Source organism: Pipistrellus hanaki (genome assembly GCF_964339955.1).
Source record: "Pipistrellus hanaki genome assembly, chromosome: 18".
In the NCBI taxonomy this organism is placed as follows: domain Eukaryota; kingdom Metazoa; phylum Chordata; class Mammalia; order Chiroptera; family Vespertilionidae; genus Pipistrellus; species Pipistrellus hanaki.
This window is the reverse complement of record NC_140520.1, coordinates 12,404,235-12,424,024: the sequence shown is the minus strand read 5'-3', so window position 1 is coordinate 12,424,024 and position 19,790 is coordinate 12,404,235. Positions and strand designations below refer to the sequence as shown.

Genomic DNA, 19,790 nt, shown 5'->3' with positions numbered 1-19,790 from the left:
CCTCACCTAAGGATACATGCCCTTGACAAGAACCCCGACCCTTCGGTGCTTGGGCTGACACCTCTAACCACTGAGCAACACCGGCCAGGGCTACCGGTTTCTCTTACGAATGTGCTTGACAAAGCAGTAAAAAGTTACTAACATGTGATGGGTTTATTATCGTTATTTTAAATGAGTTAATGGGGATGTTTTCATTTACAGTACAGAATATATATCCATAGATAAGCCCACATAAACAAAAGCTCTTTGGGGCCCTCAATAACTCTTAAGGGTGGAAATGGTTCCTTGGCTCAAAAGTGATGCGTGCAGTGCTTGGGCGATTCGCAGGCTGTTCCCAGCTTGAGAAACGTGCCTCCTCTGTCAGAGAGGGTGGAGGCCATGGCTGTGTTTTCTGGCAACCCTCTCTCCCTCAAGAAGAGACACTGTCACTGGAACAAAGATTTTAATGGTCTCCACTCACGGTTGAGAAGCAAGGCACACAGGCCGCCAGCCCCTCCATACCCTGCCTCTCCCCTGCACACTGCACCCAGTGTTGGGTGGTGGGAGACAGGGGGGTGTTTGTGGCAGCTGTGGACTCCCCACCCCCGTTCATCTGTAAAGCCTTTTCCTATTCCCCCTCCGGTGGCTCTCCCCCTTCCCCACGGAAGTCACAGTGCAGCAAGGCTGAGGGAGAAGGCACAGGAGGGGCAGGAGGACCCAGGAACCCACACCCCAGCGTGGCCTGAGGCGGGGTGGGTAAGGGGTGTGGGTTCCACTGGGCGTGGCTGTGGGCTTTGTCTGGTTCTGTGAGCTCCGAGTTCCCTCCCCTCCACCAGTCCCCTCGCAGAGGAGATGTGTGGTGTCTCCACGGGAGTGAGCACACCTGAGCTGCTCACACCGCCTCTCCTGATCCTCTGGCGACAGTGGGGCTGCGATGGGTGAGGGGGGGCCGGGAACCGCTCTGTCACTCCGGCACAGGAAGGGAGGTGTGGGAGCCTGGAGGAAAGGCCGGTCAGCCTCGGGTGCTATTGCCCCGCTCCCCCAGGAGCCAGTAGGTCCGGACTTTGCCTTTGCCCTGGAGGGAAACAGAAGGGGAGGTTGGGATGGGAGTGGAAGTGGCTGCTGGAGAAGGGGCTTGAGGGAGGGGAGCCCCCTTTGGGGCCCCCGGGGATGGTGACACTAGGGGCTTCCTCCTCTACCTTCATTTCCACATCCCCTCGCAGCTCCAGCTCGAAGCCACCGAACTCCTCCAGGACAGCCTTGGTCTCCGAAGACAAGTGGATCTTCAGGGCTGCGTAGGATAAGGAGAAGAAGGGAAGTGAGGGATGCAAGAGAAGGGAACAGGGGAAATCAAGGCACTGGCGGGTAGAAAGATGCTCTCTCCTTCTTTCTGGCCCAGGAAGCTTCCTAACCAGAGTCCCACCCTCTCCATGTGGTGTCTGACCACACTGGCCTCTCTGCTGGAGCCTGAGAGCTGTGCGACCTCTCCATCCTGGTAGCGAAGAGTCACATGTAATTTTTTTTTAATTTAAATTAATTAAAACGAAATCAATTAATTAAACATGCAATGCCCCTGCTGCAAGACCACATTTCAAGCGATCAATAGCCCCCTGTGACCCCCATATCGGACAGCTCAGATTAGAGAACAATTTTATCACCGCGGAAAGTTCTATTGGACAGCACCCTTGCGCTTCACCAGGCTCTAGACAGTGAGTGTGTAGCACAGTGGTCAGGACCTCGGACTTTGGGGCCTGCTCTGCCTAGGATGCATGCCAGAGTGAAGGCTTGCTTGGGGAAGACATATGAACTCTCTGGGCTTCATCTTCCTAATCCGTAGAGTGCTGACAGGGACAGTGCCCATCTCGAAGCCCTGCTGGGAGGATTAAGTTTAACCTTCAAAGAGGGAACAGAATCCGGCACACAGGAAGCCCTCGATCAGTGACTCACCACCCTGGTGTTTCAGCTGAGGTAGCTGAGGCCTAGAGGAGGAGACCGAGGCCTCCTGACCACTGACCAGCATCCCCACAGCCCTTCTCTATCGGATCTCCCTCTGAACTCGATCCCGCCACCGCCGGGGTCTGCATCGCGGTGGCCTTGTGTTGTTTAACCATCCCTGAGGACGTGCTCCTTGAGGACTGGAGCTCAACGAGAGGCCTTCTCCCACCCGGACAGCCCCAAGCGCAGTGCCCAGGGGACACGTGCCGGACCAGAGCCCCACTTGGCTCCGAGTAGCCCTCCTTCCGCCGGGAGGTTTGGATGGGGTCCACGGGGACTCTCCAGCCAACTGTGGGTCTGGGTCTTCCCAGCCCAGCACATTGCTCAATAAACGCTCACTTGGTGAAACTGTGTCGGACTCAGCAGGAAGGCAGGAAGAAGATCAACAGGAAGCAGGACCAAAGGAAGAGGCGGGAGCATGCATGTATTAGGCACCTACTGTGTGCCAGGGGCTGTGCTAGGTGTTCTACACCCCGAGACAGGCATCGTTTTTTACAGATAATATCCGAGGCTCGGAAAAGTTGAATGACAACTATGTCTTCCTTGTTTTATAGGGCTTCCTCCTATAACTCTAGTGAGGCAGATTTTTTTGTGTTTTTTTTTTGTTTGTTTGTTTGTTTTTTTTGTTTTACACAGAGAGGAATTGAGAGGGATAGAGAGTTAGAAATGTTGATGAGAGAGATACATCGACCAGCTGCCTCTTGGACACCCCCCAAGGGGGATGTGCCCGAAACCAAGGTACGTGCCCTTGACCGGAATCGAACCCAGGACCTTTCGGTCCGCAGGCCGACACTCTATCCACTGAATCAAACCGGTTTCGGCAAAGAGGCAGATTTTTTATTCTCACTCTTACAGATGAGGAAAACGGAGACTCAGAATGGTGTACCAAATCCATACCCAGCTGGGTTCGGAGTAGAGCTGAGCCTCACACCCCAGTGGGCAGCTCTGAGCCCACTGGGGGCTCTAAAGGTGGGATTCCTGCTGGGAACTGGTGAACTGGGGCCTGGAAAGACTTTTCAAACATTTGAAAAGAGAGGGCAGCTTAGGATCTGAGTCTCTGACTAGACGCAAGGTGATCTGCCCAGGTTGCACACCCAGGAGCAGGAGGTGGGGAGGCGAGAGGGGAGGAGCTGGGACAGGGATCGGACAGGCACCAGCTGTCCGGGGGACTTTCCTGGGCTCCCATCCCCTTTAGGGGCCACCTTACCTTCCCCGTTAGACTCCATTCGTGAGGCCGTGTTGACTGTGTCCCCAAAGAGACAATAACGGGGCATCTTCAACCCTACCACGCCAGCACACACGGGTCCTGGAGGGAGCGAAGCCCATCGGCGAGGGGGCCGGCGGGTGTGGAGGGAAGGAGGGAGGGAGGGAGGGAGGGAAGGAGGGACGGAGGGAGGGAGGGAGAGAGGGAAGAAGGGAGGGGATTGGAGGGCGGCCACAGGGCGGGGCTAGGGCGCTCCGAAGAGGCGGGAGGTGGGTCTGAGGCCAGAGTTTCCGCAGCTCAGCCTTCGGAAGCCCCCTCCCCGCCTCTGGGCCTCACCTGTGTGGGTGCCCTCACCTGTGTGGATGCCGATGCGCAGGCGCAGCTGCTCCTGGGGCCGGTGGCGGATGTGGAAGGAGCGCACGGCGTCCAGCAGCGCCAGGGCCATGCGGGCCACCTCGCAGGCGTGCAGCCGCCCGTTCCGCACCGGAAGCCCCGACACCACCATGTAGGCGTCGCCGATTGTCTCCACCTGCGAGGGCGGGAGAGGGCGCAGGGCGTGGGGCTGGAGCTTCCTCTCCCTGGGCCGCCCCAACCCCTCCCCCGGATGCAGAATGAGAATGTGTACTCTCATTCTGCATCCGCACCTGCCAGCCAGTGGCTGGCTTTCCTCATCCCCCAGCCCTCCATCCCTCCATCCTCCATCCCTCCATCCTTCCATCCCCCATCCCTCCATCCCTCCATCCTCCATCCTCCATCCCTCCATCCCTCCATCCCCCATCCCTCCATCCCTCCATCCCCCATCCCTCCATCCTCCATCCCTCCATCCCTCCATCCCTCCATCCCCCATCCCTCCATCCCTCCATCCCCCATCCCTCCATCCTCCATCCTCCATCCTCCATCCCTCATCCCTCCATCCCCCATCCCTCCATCCTTCCATCCCCCATCCCTCCATCCCTCCATCCTCCATCCTCCATCCCTCCATCCCTCCATCCCCCATCCCTCCATCCCTCCACCCCCCATCCCTCATCCTTCCACCTCTCCATCCCTCCATCCTCCATCCTCCATCCTTCCATCCCCCATCCCTCCATTCCTCCATCCTCCACCCCTCCATCCCCCATCCCTCCATCCTTCCACCTCTCCATCCCTCCATCCTTCCTCCATCCTCCCTCCATCCTTCCATCCCTCCATCCCTCCACCTCTCCATCCTTCCATCCCCCATCCCTCCATCCCTCCATCCTCCATCCCTCCACCCCTCCATCCCCAATCCCTCCACCTCTCCATCCTTCCATCCCCCATCCCTCCATCCCCCCTCCCCCTCGGTTTCTCTACCTGCCCCTGGGGGTCTCCTTGTGATCCTGTCTCTCCCATGTACCTGGGTCTCCTCTCAAAGATCCTATTTCACTCTTCCCGTCCCCTTTTCCTGCCTCTGCCCAGCAGTCTGTCTGTCCCTCCCCGCCCACACGCACACGCTCACCTTGTACACGTCGAAGTTGTCTATGACAGCATCGAAGCAGGTGTACAGGTCGTTGAGCAGGGTCACCACCTGGAAAGGAGAGCCCGTGGGGGGTGGGGAGAGGGGGCTCCTCCTGGGCTTGGGCGGGAACGCGGAACCAGAAGGCAGGGAGGCTGAGGGTGCTCCTATGGGACGGCAGCCTTCGCTGGCAGCCACCCCCTGACTCACCTGCATGGGCGTGCTCTCAGCCGACAGGGCCGTGAAGCCCACGATGTCACTGAAGTAGATGGTGACGCTGTCGAAGGCTTCGGCCTGCACGGTCTCCCCGCGCTTCAGCTGCTCAGCCACTGAGCTGAGGGGTCAGGGGTCAGAGGGTGAGGCGGGGCGGGAGCTGGGGTGGCGGGCACAGGGCCGGGCAGGGGCACTCACTGAGGCAGGATCTGGTAGAGCAGCGCCTCGGCCTTCCGCTTCTCCTCCAGGTAGGCCTGGGTGCGCTCCTCCACCAGCTCCTCCAGGTTGTTGGCGTACTGCTCCATGCGGGTCAGCAGGTTGTCCAGGATGTTGCTGCTGTTCTCTCTGAGGGCGGGCGGGGAGCAGCCAGCAGGGGTGAGAGGGTGCCCGCCCCAGGCTATCAGCCCACCCCCACCTGCAGGGGGACCCCGGAGAAGGTGGGGGGTGAGGGCACCACAGGAGGGGATGGCCAGGGGAAAGGGTAGGAGGAAAGTTCGGTGCATCTTTGAGATGACATCAGGGTCAAGTATGAAGCTTCGGGCACACCAGCTGCTTTGTTGGAACGGTGAGTTAGAAGGAGGCAGAGGAGGAGGGAGGGGACTCTGATGGAGAACGCAGCAGGAGGGCACACAGGCTCAGTGGGGCATCTGGGGGCACTGGGCCCCAGGGTGGGCACTGGGCAGAGGAATTCACGGGGTGAACTCCCATGGAGGGAGAAGCCCCGTGTACTCTGCACACCAGTGAAGACGAGGGGCCCTGGGGGCTGGGCAGGAGGGCTGTGGGTGGATGTGTTGTGGGAGGAGAGGGGTGTGGGAGGTGGGGAACGTTAGGGACACCTTGGTCATTCGGTTTTCACACGGGGCTGCGAGGCTGTGGTGGCTGCAGTAGCTACTGCAGGGATGAGATTTTTTTTTTTTTTTTTTTTTGAGACTTTTTTATTTTAAAGAGAAGAATTGGGGGTGGGGGGGAGAGAAAGAGAATTTGTTGTTACACTTATTTATACGTTCATTGGTTGATTCTTGGATGTGCCCTGACTGGGGATCGAACCCACAGCCTTGGCGTATTGGGACGATGCTCTAACTAACTGAGCCAGGCAGGGATGAGACTGAAGTGGGGGGCACAGGGGAGGCTCGGGGTGCTCCATGCCCAAGGCCAGAGACCTGTTGAACTTTCTCAGCATCATGCGGATCTGCTGGAAGGGCGGCCGCTCCTGCGGGTCCTCAGCCCAGCACCTCTGCATCAGGTGCCCCAGCTCCTCCAGGTGGCTCTGCAGGTCCAGGGAGGGCCGGAACGGGGGCTGTTCCCCCCTGGTCACCCGCTCGATGATCTCTGTGTGTGGGGAGGAAGGGGCTCCGTGGCTGGGTCGGCCAAGGGCCTGCTGAGAGATGGGGTGGGGACGGCCAGGACCCGGGCAGGGGGCGGGAGAGCCCAGTCAGGCTTCAGGGTCGCTGGCAGCCATGGAGCAGTGGGTGGGTGGTGGCTGAACTTGGCAGAAGGAAGATGTGGTGGCCTCTCCAGGCAGCTCCCTCTGGGGCTGAGACACACCGAGACTGAGGCAGGGCTGGGGGGCAGCACCGTCCTCTCACCTTTGGGGCTGAGGTCCAGACCTTCCACGTGGAACACGCCGCTCCTCAGGGCAATCTCCTGAAGGATGATCCCAAAGCTGTAGACGTCACCCGCTTGGGAGCCCCGGACGGGGGGTGAGGCCATTCGCAGGAGCTCGGGGGCTGTCCACAGCTTTTCTGCGGGTCAGAGGTCAGGGGTCACAGGGTGAAGGGCCCAGCGCTAAAGGGAAACAAGGACAGAGCCAGAAGACTTGTCTGGGCCTGATCTGGAGACACCGAACTGAGCGCTAGAGCTAGACGAGGCCCGGAGACCACTGCATCGGACTCCTCGTGCTTCTGGTGAACAAACAGGGCAAGAGGCCAGAAAGGCGTGCTCAAGCCCATCCGAGACCAGGCACAGCCTCTCTGCCGGGCTGGCCTCCAGGCAGGGTTGGGGGCAGAGGGGGTCTGAGCTCACTGGCGTAGAGGGTGTGTCCTTGGTCTGGCTCCGGGTCCCTGAAGCTCTCCAGCCCGTAGTCGGTGATCTTGAGCACGAATCGGCCGTCGACCACACAGTTGGATGACTTGAGGTTCCCGTGGGAGCAAATGGCCCCGTTGTGCAGGAACAGCATGCCCTGGAGAATGGGGGGCGGGGGCCCGGGGTGTGAGTGGGGCTTACACCCACGGCCAGAGAAGCATGCCTCCCCCGCGTCCAAGGGGCTCTCCTGGCCCTACCTTGACGATGTCGTTGGTGAGAGAGTACCGGAACATCCAGTCCAGGGTGATGCTCTCGTTTTCCAGAATGTCCTACTGGGCAGCGAGAGTCAGACCTGTGCCCTGCAGACTCCCCCCGGAAGAGGAGGGCAGGGGTCCTACTGCCGTCAAGTGGCAGCACAGGACAGATCTTTGTATTTGCTTTCGTGCCACCGCCTCTCCTCCCACCCCCTTCCCATTTTACAGATGGGCAAATAAAGGTCAGAAAGAGAGAGAGGCCTGCCTGGGGTGAGAGCCAGGACTCCCCGTGATCTCCTCACCTGCAGGCTCCCACGGGGGCAGTACTCGGTGAGGATACAGATGTTGGGGGGATCGGTGCAGGCACCCACAAACCTGGTCAGGTGGTCATTCTGTATATCCCGCATCTGCAGTGGGGAGCCGACATCAGGAGCCTGACAGGGACCTCACTCCTCAAGCTGTCCCCCACCCGCGAGGACCGCTCACTCTTCTTAACTCTGTCCTCATTCCCCAGACGTTCTAGGACCTTCCCTGGCGATTCCCACCCGTGTTCTGTAGCCCAGCACCCCTCCAAGCCGGCTCCCTACTCCCCCTGCCTCCCAAACCCTCGAGGACTTCCCTCCGGGACATGTGTCCCGCTGTCCTTTCCCCGTCCGTGACGCCTCCTCCCGTGCGCAATACACGAGGGCGCGTCCCAGGGCTCAGATGGCCCCGAGGTCCCTCCACTGCAGTGCTGCTGGCCAACCCCCCACATCCCCCTGGGGTGCTTCCCCTGCCACGGCCTCCCTCCCCTGCATTACATGCTTCAGCTCAAACAGGACTTTTCTGGTCAGCTCGATGCGTTTGCGGTTCACAGTTTTCACAGCCACGAGGTTGCCCTGGGCAAGGAATGGAGACGGTCACTGCGGTCACTGTGAGGGGATGGGAGCTCCCAAACGCCCTGGATCTGCAGCCGCTCCTCACAGCACCCCCTGCCTCCTGGCCTGCCCCGGCCCCGGCCCACCTTATAGTAGGCCGTCTTGGCGAAGACCTGGAACTGGCCCTCTGTGGTGAGGAGTGAGCCGTAATTGGAGCCTCTCTGGAGGGAGGGAGAGAGCAGGAGGGTGTCAGCCCGGGGATGTCCCCACCATGGGCCCCGCTCGCCCTGCTGATGGCTCGAGCTCTGGTCTTCGCTGCCTCATTCCACGTCATGGAATCCTCTCCTCACGTGCTTTTCCCCTTCGGCACATTTTCACACGTACTGTCTGCAGCCTCTGAGGAGCCGTAAGGGAGGCTCTGAGAGCCGCAGAGAGGGGCCGTGACGTGCCCACGGCCACACAAGTGAAAGACAGCTGGGGTCAGAACCCTGCTCTGTCCCTTACCCATCAGCACTGCCCCCCCCTACCCCACCCCCAGCTGTCCCCCAAGTTCCCCCCAATGCCAGTGTCCTCACCCCACTCAAGGTCAGCCGGCTGCCCGCACTCCGGAGGTGCCTCTCAAGGCTGCTGGGCTGCAGGTCCTCCCAGCGCACCCGCCACAGCTCTGAGGCCAGCTCCTTCTCCAGCTGCATCTTCCTGGGGCAGGACACCTGCCTCTGAGCCCCGCGGCCCCTTCTCAGAGCCCCGGCCCCACCGCTCTGCTGAGGCGGGTTTCAGGCCCACCCTGGGCTCAGAGTCAGGAGGCCTGGGTGAAACTCCGCCTCCCTGGGTGAAACTCCGCCTCCCTGGCAGTCCCTTTATTTCTTTGAGACTGGAGGGTCCGGGTTTGATTCAGGTCAAGGGCACATGCCTGGGTTGTGGGCTTGATCCCCAGTAGGGGGCGTGCAGGAGGCAGCTGATCAATGGCTCTCTCTCATCATTTGTGTTTCTATCTCTCTCCCTCTCCTTTCCCCTCTGAATCAATAAAGAAATATTAAAAAAAAAAAAAAAAAAAAGGAATGTGGCGGGGGAGGGGTCTGTACATAGTACATGATCAACCAGCAAGAATGTTCTCCCCTCCTCTATCCTTAACTTCTCGTTTCAGCTCCACTGGAAGGAGGCACAGGGCTCCTTTCTCTCTGAATGCCCATGGGCTCCTCACCCTGCCTGCTAACAGGGGCCCAATCCCAGTCTGAACCACTGCCTCTCCTCCCTCCAGCAAGAGTAGGGTGGTGGGGGGCAAACCGGCCCCTGGGCCAATATCCAGGCCTTTATGATGCCCGCCCCCCTGCTGTCTGGGATCCCCTCCCTCTCCCTGGCCACTCCTACCCTTTCATCCTTTCTCCCTTGTGTCCTAAGGCTTTTCAGTCTCTTTTCTCCCCCAGCTCCAGCGGCCTTCCCCTGCTGTGCCTCACCCCTTCCCCCTTCCCCTGCTGTGCCCTCACCCCTTCTCCCTCCCCCTGCTGTGCCCTCACCCCTTCTCCCTTCCCCTGCTGTGCCCTCACCCCTTCTCCCTTCCCCCGCTGTGCCCTCACCCCTTCTCCCTTCCACTACTGTGCCTCACCCCGTCTCCCTTCCCCTGCTGTGCCCTCCTCCCTTCTCCCTCCCCCTGCTGTGCCCTCACCCCTTCTCCCTCCCCCTGCTGTGCCCTCACCCCTTCTCCCTTCCCCTGCTGTGCCCTCACCCCTTCTCCCTTCCCCTGCTGTGCCCTCACCCCTTCTCCCTCCCCCTGCTGTGCCCTCACCCCTTCTCCCTCCCCCTGCTGTGCCCTCACCCCTTCTCCCTTCCCCTGCTGTGCCCTCACCCCTTCTCCCTTCCCCTGCTGTGCCCTCACCCCTTCTCCCTCCCCCTGCTGTGCCCTCCTCCCTTCTCCCTCCCCCTGCTGTGCCCTCACCCCTTCTCCCTTCCACTACTGTGCCTCACCCCGTCTCCCTTCCCCTGCTGTGCCCTCCTCCCTTCTCCCTCCCCCTGCTGTGCCCTCACCCCTTCTCCCTCCCCCTGCTGTGCCCTCACCCCTTCTCCCTTCCCCTGCTGTGCCCTCACCCCTTCTCCCTTCCCCTGCTGTGCCCTCACCCCTTCTCCCTTCCCCTGTTTGCCCTCACCCCTTCTCCCTTCCTCTGCTGTGCCCTCACCCCTTCTCCCTCCCCCGCTGTGCCCTCACCCCTTCTCCCTTCCTCTGCATCCTTGCCACCTCCCCTGAGCCTGGCTGGTTCTCTCCGTCTCCCAGCCTCACTCGCCGCCCTCGTCCCAAGGCTCACCTGTATATGAAGATGGAGACGATGAGGATGCTGAGCAGAGAGAGGCTGCCTACCAACGCCAGCACCTCCAGGGTGGAAAAGTGGGCTGCAGGAGAGAGTCCCAGGTGCAGCAAGGAAGAGTTTGGTTAGACAGCAGGAGTGCCTTCAACGGCCAACCAGGGAGCTAGGCTGACGGAGGGAGGGAGGGAAAGGCCGGAGCCTACCCAGAAATCTCAGGGTGGGAGGGGAGCACTGATCTGACTCCCCATGGCGGGCGGGGTGGGGGGGAGAGGAGCAGTCTCTCAGAATGGAGGCCTGGAAGGCAAGGGGAGGCACCTTGGTCGCAGGCGGGGTCCTCGTTGTCAAAGCCGCATCTGGGGATGTCAGGGGGCGGGTGTCCCAGGGGCCAGTGCAGTGTGCGCCCTGACACGGACACCAGCTCCTGGGACGTCCCATTGTAGTCCAGAACGACCTACGGGAGGGAGGGCGGGGGGAATGGTGGGCGGGGCGGACCTCCTGTCCTGTTGGGTAGTCCTGCCTCCCACCTATCCCATCTCTGCTTCCAGGTCCTTTAACTGGGATGTCAACTATGCATCAAACCCCTGCTGTGAGGGATACAGAGACACCCCATCCCCAGGCCCCATGCCATTAGCGTGGAATAACTTGAACACAGTGGGAGTTCCTCTCGGCTCTGAGCTGCCTGTCTCTGTGGGAGGGGTTCTGTGACCCGAGGGTAGGGCTGTGCTCCCTCCTCAGACATGGGGTTCCCGAGAGTAATGCCTGTGAGTCCCCATCATTCTGGTGGATCCCCCCGACTAGAGCAGACCCTTCTAATCCAGGGCTCTCCATAAGTGACCAAGGGTAGTTGGTAACTTCAGAGGAGACAGATGCCCTGCCAGGGCTGGGGTGGGGTGGGGGGCCAGAGGGGAGAAGAGGGGTGAGGGGGTCTTTCTTGGTTGGCACTGTCCTCCCGGGCACAGCCTTACCCTGAAGGCTCCAGTCTCAGGATCCATATCCCAGACGGAGAAGTCGGTCTCTCGGTCCCCATTGCTGTCCATTGTCAGGTACCCGGTCACACCTGGGGGCGTGGAGGAAGACGGCTGTGTGTTGAGGGACTGGAAGGAAGTTCAGGGACCCCCTCCCCCCATACCCTCCTCATCTGATCCCTTGACTGTCCCTGCCTTGCCCGCCCCCCACACACATATGGAATGATAACAGAGGGACAGACACTTCAGCCACATACTTAGAGGGACCTCTTGATGGAGCTGGGGAGATGGGGCAGGAGGGCCTATAGGGAGCTGGGGAGATGGGGCAGGAGGGCCTCCAGGGAGCTGGGGAGATGGGGCAGGAGGGCCTATAGGGAGCTGGGGAGATGGGGCAGGAGGGCCTCCGGGGAGCTGGGGAGATGGGGCAGGAGGGCCTATAGGGAGCTGGGGAGATGGGGCAGGAGGGCCTCCGGGGAGCTGGGGAGATGGGGCAGGAGGGCCTCCAGGGAGCTGCGGAAGGCTGGCATGGGCGGGTGACTGCCCGGGCCCGGGGCCACAAGACCCGAGGCTTCTCACGGCCTCAGGCCCATTCTGGCCGCCCCCAGGCGCTGACCTTGGAAGCTCCGGTTCCACATGCGCTGCGTGATGCCCTCCCCGTCGGTGACCACTCCCCCGTGTGCCAGCGTCTCTGTCACCGCCTGGACAAACAGCAGGAGCCCGTCGTGGAAGGATGCCGGGATGGTGTTCACCTGCGGGGACCAGCAGAGCCTGACTGGGGTGCGATTGGTGAAGAGCACGCAGTGGGCGCTGTGGGGGCAGGGGGCGATGGGAGGTGCTGGGAGCTTGGGAGGGGGCGGGAGGAAACCTCCCCACAACACAGAAAGGCTTTGCTATGGACAAGATGCCTCGGCATATGCCGAAACCGGTTTGGCTCAGTGGATAGAGCGTCGGCCTGCGGACTGGAAGGTCCCAGGTTCGATTCCGGTCAAGGGCATGTACCTTGGTTGTGGGCACATCCTCAGTAGGGGGTGTGCAAGAGGCAGCTGATCGATGATTCTCTCTCATTGATGTTTCTAACTCTCTATCCCTCTCTCTTCCTCTCTGTAAAAAATCAATAAAATATATTAAAAAAAAAAATAAAAAAAAAAAGATGGCTCTGCATAGACCACCGCTTTGCATCCTGCTGGGCGGGTGGAGCAGGACATATCCCTCCCCTCTGACTGTGAGGACTGGAGATTGACCTGGTCAATGCCTCCTCCCAACCCCCACCACCAGGAGAGATACAGAGCAAGGGGAAGGGAAAGAGGGGGGACCGGGGGATGCTGGGATGGCTGCGAGAACAGGGTGGAGACGGGCAGAGGGCCATGGAGTGGGGGCTGGAGGTCGGCTTTGGAGGGTCCCGGGACCCCATCCTACCAGGCCATCCTCAATGGTGAAGTTGAACTGCTCAAGAGCCAAGTGCTTCAGCTGCTGCAGGAATTCCACGTACTCAGGGTTGTCTGGCTCTCTGTATGTAATGATTTTGGCGGCCTGAGGAAGGGGTCAGTGGAGAGGGGTGAGCTGGGAGCGGACCCATCCTTCCAGGAGCCTGGGGCCCACCTCCCAGAGCTGCATCTCCGCTTAGCTTAAGGCCGGGCCCCGTATCCTGGGCGAGGCGCTGTCTGCCCCAAACCAGGGGTCCAAAAAGGCGGCTTCTCCAAGCCCAGTTCAAGCCTGTGCTCACATCTTCTTATCCTCCCGGCTCTGATGAGTGCCGTCCCTCCGTACACCTCCTGACCCAGACCCCTGCCCTTCCTCACCTAACTCCTTATGAGCATCAAGAATTTTTCTGCCCTCGCTGGTTTGACTCAGTCCTAGGTTCTATTCCAGTCAAGGGGCACATGCCCAGGTTGTGGGCTCTATCCCCAGTAGGGGGCGTGCAGGAGGCAGCTGGTCAATGATTCTCTCTCATCATTGATGTTTCTATCTCTCCCTTCCTCTCTGGAATCAATAATATATACTCCTTAAAATGAAAGAACTTCTTTTCTAGAATCATTTCAGAGAATGCAAGGCCCAGTGCCCAGAAACTCCGTGCCACCAGTTCCGATCCCACAGCTGGGCACGCACCCGAAAGGCGCGGCGGGCGGCGGCGTCCTGGCCGTCCCCGCGCTCCCAGGGCCTGCGGGGCCCGGGGCCGGGGGCGCCTCGCAGGCTCTGCCCGAAGAGGTCCAGGTGGAAGAACACGTAGTCCTCCCCGCTGAGGCCGGCTTCCAGGGCCAGGAGCATCAGGGTTCTGAAGACATCCGGGGAGCTGCAGATGTAGATGACTGGGAGGAGGGGGCAGAGAGAGAAAAGCCTCGGTGTCGGGGAGACTCTCCAGAGGGGGAAGCTGGGGCACCCGGGGGGTCGGTCAGAGACCTCGCGGTGGTTAAGTGGGACTCCTGACTCAGTACAGGCTGTGGCAGGAGACAGATGGAGAAGGTAGGAGGTGGAGGTGGGAGGGAGGAAGGAGCAGAGGTAGGGGGAGTGGGCAAAGGGGAGGTCAAGTCCCGAGGCGGCCAGGCCCGAAGGAGAGGAAGGCCAGCTGGAGAGGGACTGGCCAGGAGCTGGTGTGTGGGAGCAGTGGGAGGAGAAGATGGAGGAAGGAGCAAGGCTGTTGGGAAGAGACAGAAAATGGGCGAGAAAAGAGGGATGGGAACTAGGCCAGGAACCTACTCAGTGCCACGGTGGCAGCAGGCACCCCTTCCTAATTCGTGGGAGCTGGAGGGCAGGAAGGAGGTGGGGGAGAGGGGTAGGTGAGAAGGGAGAGGGCCCTGCAAACGGGGAGAGCAGGGGATGGGAAAAGAGAAGGAGATGGAGACTCAGAGATGGAAAAGGCCAAAGAGGCTGAGACAGGAACAAGGAGGAACCTGAGGAAGAGGAGGAGGAAGAGGAGGAGGAGGAGGAGGAGGAGGAGGAGGAGGAGGAGGAGGAGGAAGAGAAGGAGGAGGAGGAGAAGAAGGAGAGGAGGAAGAGGAGGAGGAGGAGATGGAGGAGGAGGAGAGGAGGAAGAGGAGATGGAGGAGGAGGAGAGGAGGAAGAGGAGATGGAGGAAGAGGAGATGGAGGAAGAGGAGAAGGAGGAGGAGGAGAGGAGGAGGAGGAGATGGAGGAGGAGGAGAAGGAGGAGGAGGAGAGGAGGAGGAGGAGATGGAGGAAGAGGAGATGGAGGAAGAGGAGAAGGAGGAGGAGGAGAAGGAGGAAGAAGAGGAGATGGAGGAGGAGGAGATGGAGGAGGAGGAGAGGAGGAAGAGGAGATGGAGGAAGAGGAGGAGAGGAGGAAGAGGAGATGGAGGAAGAGGAGATGGAGGAAGAGGAGAAGGAGGAGGAGGAGAAGGAGGAAGAGGAGATGGAGGAAGAGGAGATGGAGGAAGAGGAGAAGGAGGAGGAGGAGAGGAGGAAGAGGAGATGGAGGAGGAGGAGGAGACAGACTGGCCGGAGAAAAGAGGGGACGTCCAGGCGCCTCCCGGGGATGAGGGGCCCCGGGCCCCTGCGCCCGCTCACCGCGGCCCTGGCGCTGCACGGTGCGCAGCAGCCTGGCGTAGTGGTCCCGGTCGCCCTCGGCGAACTCCAGGTGGTCCACGGTGATGTTGAGGCGGTCGCGGAGCCGCAGGTACAGCCCCTCCACCACGAAGAAGCAGGGCTGGTCGTCGCCGGGCCGGTAGGCGTAGAGCACGAGCGCGCGGCGCCGCCAGCCCAGGCGCCGGTGCAGCGCCGCCACCAGGTCGCCCAGCTTGGCGTGGCTGGGCCCGGCGCGCGTGGTGAGCGCGTACTCGTCCTTGGCGCCGAAGCCCAGCGCCGGGGCGCCGGCCGTGAGCAGCGGCACCCGCCAGTGCGCCGTGAAGCGGGCCACGGGCGCGGCGGCGTACACGCAGCCCGGGCCCAGGAAGGCGGCGGGCGCGTGCTCCCACTTGAGGTCCACGGCGGCCAGCGGCGCGGCGGTGTCGGAGCAGACGCCCCGCGCGTCCTCGCTGCTGCCCAGCACCGTGCGCACCGTCCAGCCGGGCAGCAGCTCGGGCCGCGCCCGCACGCGGGCCAGCGCTAGCGCCACGGCCGGGCCCACGCGCGCCCAGGACCACGGGTACGAGGTGTTGGCGAGCGGCAGCACCACGGCCACCGTCAGGTTGCCCGCGAGGCCGCCCCGGAGCAGCGGGAGCAGCGGGAGCAGGAGCAGCATCGGCGGCGGCGGCGGCGGGAGCGGCCACGGGCGCGGGCGGGCGCCGGCGGGGCCCCCGGGGTGCGGCATGGCCTCAGAGGGCCCCTCGGGGCGCGGGGGCTCCCACCATGGCCTCCGCGGGCCCCTCGGGCTCAGGGGGGAGGGCGGCGGAGCGGGCGGGGGCGCTCACCCCGGGGAACTCGGTCCCCTCCAGCGGCTACGGTCACGGTCACGGTCAGGGTCCGGAGCGCCGAGGGTGCGGGGCGGGTTGGGGGCGGGGGCGGACCCCCGGGCAGGGAGCTGCGGAGCAGGTGGGCGTGAGGAGGGGAGCCTGGAGCGGAGGGGCCGGAGTGAGCTAGGGGTGTGTTTGTTTGTGTGTGTGTGTGTGTGTGTGTGTGTGTGTGTGTGAGTGTGTGTGAGAGAGAGAGAGAGAGAGAGAGAGAGAGAGAGAGAGAGAGAGTGTGGGGGAGAGAGAGAGGAGTTGGGAGAGGGAGGAAGGTCGGTCGGGGATGGCACGGGGAGGGGAATGCGCTGTGTGTGCGGGAGCGCGGCCCCGGCGAGTCTGCCCGGAGCGGCGTCCGGCCGGCCGTCCGCGTCTCCAGCTGTCCCGGGGAGGGGGGGTGAGGGGGGGATGGGGAGGGGGGGAGGACCCGAGCCAAGCTCCCACCCCTCCCTCCGGACTCGTCCCCTCCCAGGCTCGGTATCAGCGGAGCCAATCCGGACCTTTAACTCCTTCCTCCCCGCCCCCGCGCCGCGGGCTCTCCGGCGCCCCGTCCCCCTGGACCCGCTGCCCGCGTCACGGCCCCCGACGCCCGCGCGGGAGAACTGAATAGAGAAGGGTGTGGGGACCCCCCCCCCCCTTACACACACACACACACACACACACACACACACACACAGACCTTTGCCCTCCCCTCCTCCCGGGGCCCTCCCGGGGAGGAAGGAGGTGCTGGTTCGGGATCTCAGCAGGAAAATGTGTGCGTGTGTGATGGGAGTGTCCCGGAGTGACGGGTTTCTGGAAAAGACGTTAACGTAGGCGAACCCCAGGGTCCTGAGGACCCAGACCAGCCAGGACGCACCTCCACCCCCATCAAAGGGGTCGGCGGAGAATAGGGTCGGGTGGGAGGGCAGGATTAACTCTTTAGTTCCTAAAGGGTCATGAAGCCGAGGAGGGGAAACGTGCGGGTGATGGTTGGTGAGAAATGGTGTTGGAAATGACCAGCGGAGGGGAAGGTTCGGGTGCGCAAACTTGACGGCGGGGCGGCTGGACCGGACCTCTGTAGAATCAGTCTGCCCTCTGGTGGCCAGTGGGCGCCATTGACGGTATTGGGCCACCAAGCTCTCCAACCCTGCACCTAGGCCAGGACCCGAGGTTTGCAAACGGTTGCAGGGGACCTACCCTGTTTCCCCGAAAATAAGACAGTGTCTTATATTAATTTTTGCTCCCAAAGATGCGCTAGGTCTTATTTTCAGGGGATGTCTTATTTTTCCATGAAGAAGAATACGGTACACATTTATTGTTAAATGAAAATAAAGGAAATTCATTACCTGTATACGGTACGTTAGTACAGTAGTTGTCAACACAAACCAGACAAACTGTGAATCCTACAGTATCAAGAATTCACTCATTTATTCAATGACAATCATGGCATCATCTTCTGGAACATCATCATAACCATCCAATTCCTGAATTTCCTGGTGAATTTCTTGTGACTCCATTTCTTTCAGAATCAGTGGACCAAATCTCTCATGTTTAGCCTAGGGGGGAGGGTGTCTTATTTTTGGGGGGATGCCTTATATTTCACTCAGAAGGAAACCTGTAAGTAGGTCTTATTTTCGGAGAATGTCTTATTTTTGGGGAAACACGGTAGTAAGGGTTAGGCACCAGCTAGATGCTAAGGGCAAAAAGAGAAGTGCGAATAGGGTCTGTACCTCAAGAGCTCTATTTGGGACATACAGTCATAATGTAATGTCATTAAGGACTACAATACAGAGATGGATAAATTAAGAAGAGGTCCAGCTGAAAACTATTCTGCCTGTCTTGGGACCAGGAAGAAATTCAAGGAGAAATAAATCAACAAGGGTAGAAGGATGAGAAAAGTATTCTGTGTAGAAAGAGCAAAAACTGAAATATGTTTTCTACATAGAGAATTGTAGGAGAATTTTGAATATTTCTATCGTTAGAGCAAACTGTAGCCCAACTTAGGATGGCAGGCACATTTTGTTTGGCCTGCATTTTCTCTCTCTGTATTTAATAGCCCAAACTTAAAAATAAGCACATTGCTGGTGTGGCTCACTTGCTTGTAGGGTCTGCCTGTGCACTGAAGGGTCTCGGATTTGATTCCTGGGTTTCAGGTTTAATCCCCGGAAAGGAGGCAACTGTTGATGTTTCCCTCTTTCTCTCCCTCTCCCTTTCTCTTTCTCTGAAATAAATTAAAAAATCAGTAGAGCCCTGGCCGCTTTGGCTCAGTGGACAGAGCGTCAGCCTGTGGACTGAAGGGTCCCAGGTTCAATTCCGGTCAAGGGCATGTACCTTGGTTGTGGGCACATTTCCAGTGGGGGGTGCAGGAGGCAGCTGATCAATGATTCTCTCATCACTGATGTTTCTATCTCTTTCTTCCTTTCCCTTACTCTCTATAATAAATAAAAATATATTTTAATTAATAAAAGATTAGTTTGGACATATGTATATACTTGTGAAAATATTGCCACAATATCTAGGTAACGAATATATCTATCACCTCTAAAAGTTTCCTTGTGTCTTTTTTTCTTTTTATCCTCACCTGAGGATTTTTTTAAAATTTATTTTTCAGAGAGAGAGAGAGAGAGAGAGAGAAATCGATTGGTTGCCTCCCCACCAGGGATCGAACCCCCAACCTGGGTATGTACCCTAACTGGAACTCAAACCCAAGACCCTTCAGAGCACAGGAGAACATTCCAACCAACTGAACCACACTGGCCAGAGCTCTTGTCTTTTTGTGTTAATGTATGCTGAGAACACTGACATGAGATCTATCCTCTTACATTTTTTTTTTAGTTATTTTCCCCTTTTTTTCTCTTTTCTTTTTTTTAACCCTCTTAAATTTTTAAATGCGTACATTTTTAAGTATAGGGAGATGTTTTATAAGTAGAATCAATTGAAATAACCAAAGTCTAGGTGACATTGAACCATTCTTTGAGAAGCTGAAGAAGCAGGTTTTGGGGGGATGCTAACAATTTTAGTTTGTTAGATCTGAGGTTCCCGTAGAAACCTAAATGGAGTTGTCCAATAGGTCAATGGATTAGTGGAACTGGGGTTCAGGAGAAATGCCTGGGCTAGATATCTAATTTAATAATTGAGCTCTTCCATCAATAATGTTTGATTAAATAATTTCTTTAATTTCCAGGCTGAAGACAACTAAAAGCGTTAGATTAAATACTTTTAAAGACCAAGCCTTGGACAGTGTGGCTCAGTTGATTGAGAGTCATCTTATGCACTGAAAGGTTGCCAGTTCAATTTCCAGTCAGGGTACATGCCTGGGTTGCAGGCTGGATCCCTGGGATGTGCAGGAGGCAGCATATCCAGCTCTTTCTCTCTCTCTCTCTCTCTCTCTCTCTCTCTCTCTCTCTCTCTCTCTCTCTCCTCCCTCCCTCCCTGTTTTTAATCAATAAAAAATATTTTTTAAAAGATCAAGGACTAGTACAATGGTGAGGAATTATTGGTGTTAGAGCAGGAAAGGGCAGAAAAACAAAGTTGAGATCAGCAGTGGGACTGCTTTTACCTTAAGGTCATTTGCTGATGGGGAACTGGTGGAAGAAAACAGGCTGTGTGGGGCAAGTGGGACAAATTTGGAATCCAAATGTCCCCAAAGGTGAGAACCCTGGTAAACCACCATCCTGTTTTGGGTGAGGATCCTGGAAGGCTGCACTCTTAGGAAAAACCTAAGAGTAGGGTAAACTAGAATTAGAAAATCCAGACCCAAAATATTAAAAAATCAAAATTAAAAACCAATTGATGGGTATAACAGCAAGTTACCCTGAGAATTGAATAAATGATTCAAAATAACATTGTAAATGTGATGAAAGAAAATAACTCCCAAACTAGGAAGCCATAGAAGAAAAAAATGTCCTTTGAAAACACAGGTGAAATGAAGATGTATTAATACAAACCAAAACCAAGAAAGCAGCCAGCAGAGGGACACTAATTCTCAAACAGAAGGCATGTTATTCCAGGTGAGTGACTGGAGTTGCAGGAAGGAATAAAGAGCATAGTCCCTGGGTGCATGAATGGGTGGAACAGCAAATCTCTCTCTCTCTTTCTCATCAATAAAAAATTTAAAAATGATACATTTAGTCAACAATAAAAATAAAGTTTACCATT

At 58.5% G+C, this 19,790-nt stretch overlaps 1 protein-coding gene across 2 annotated transcripts; it reads right to left on the bottom strand.

The window, feature by feature from the left end:
* Nucleotides 1–138: 138 nt before the first annotated feature.
* On the bottom strand, nt 139–16,384 carry NPR1 (natriuretic peptide receptor 1). 2 transcript variants are annotated; one of them, XM_084866736.1, is made up of 23 exons: nt 16,333–16,384; nt 14,779–15,761; nt 13,364–13,563; nt 12,674–12,787; nt 11,871–12,006; nt 11,258–11,349; nt 10,608–10,743; nt 10,293–10,377; nt 8,571–8,691; nt 8,142–8,216; nt 7,939–8,016; nt 7,441–7,545; nt 7,142–7,213; nt 6,885–7,041; nt 6,449–6,604; nt 6,023–6,191; nt 5,061–5,207; nt 4,860–4,983; nt 4,653–4,721; nt 3,533–3,707; nt 3,182–3,280; nt 1,179–1,270; nt 139–1,054 (listed from the first exon to the last, which is right to left on the bottom strand). In XM_084866736.1, the coding sequence occupies exons 2-23, from the start codon at nt 15,518–15,520 to the stop codon at nt 992–994; spliced, it is 3,207 nt and encodes a 1,068-aa protein (XP_084722862.1). In that variant the 5' UTR covers nt 15,521–15,761; nt 16,333–16,384; the 3' UTR covers nt 139–991. The 2 variants fall into 2 exon arrangements, with proteins under 2 accessions (XP_084722862.1, XP_084722861.1); XM_084866735.1 differs by lacking the exon at nt 16,333–16,384 and having other exon boundaries at nt 14,779–16,044.
* Between the last annotated feature and the right edge of the window lie 3,406 nt (nt 16,385–19,790).

Coding starts and splice junctions, on each gene's coding strand:
- NPR1 (XM_084866736.1), bottom strand. CDS start 15,520: ATGCCGCACCCCGGGGGCCCCGCCGGCGCCCGCCCGCGCCCGTGGCCG. Junction 7,214..7,440: donor GCCCCCGTGGGAGCCTGCAG/GTGAGGAGATCA, acceptor GCTGCCCAGTAG/GACATTCTGGAAAACGAGAG. Junction 1,271..3,181: donor AATGGAGTCTAACGGGGAAG/GTAAGGTGGCCC, acceptor TATCCTACGCAG/CCCTGAAGATCCACTTGTCT.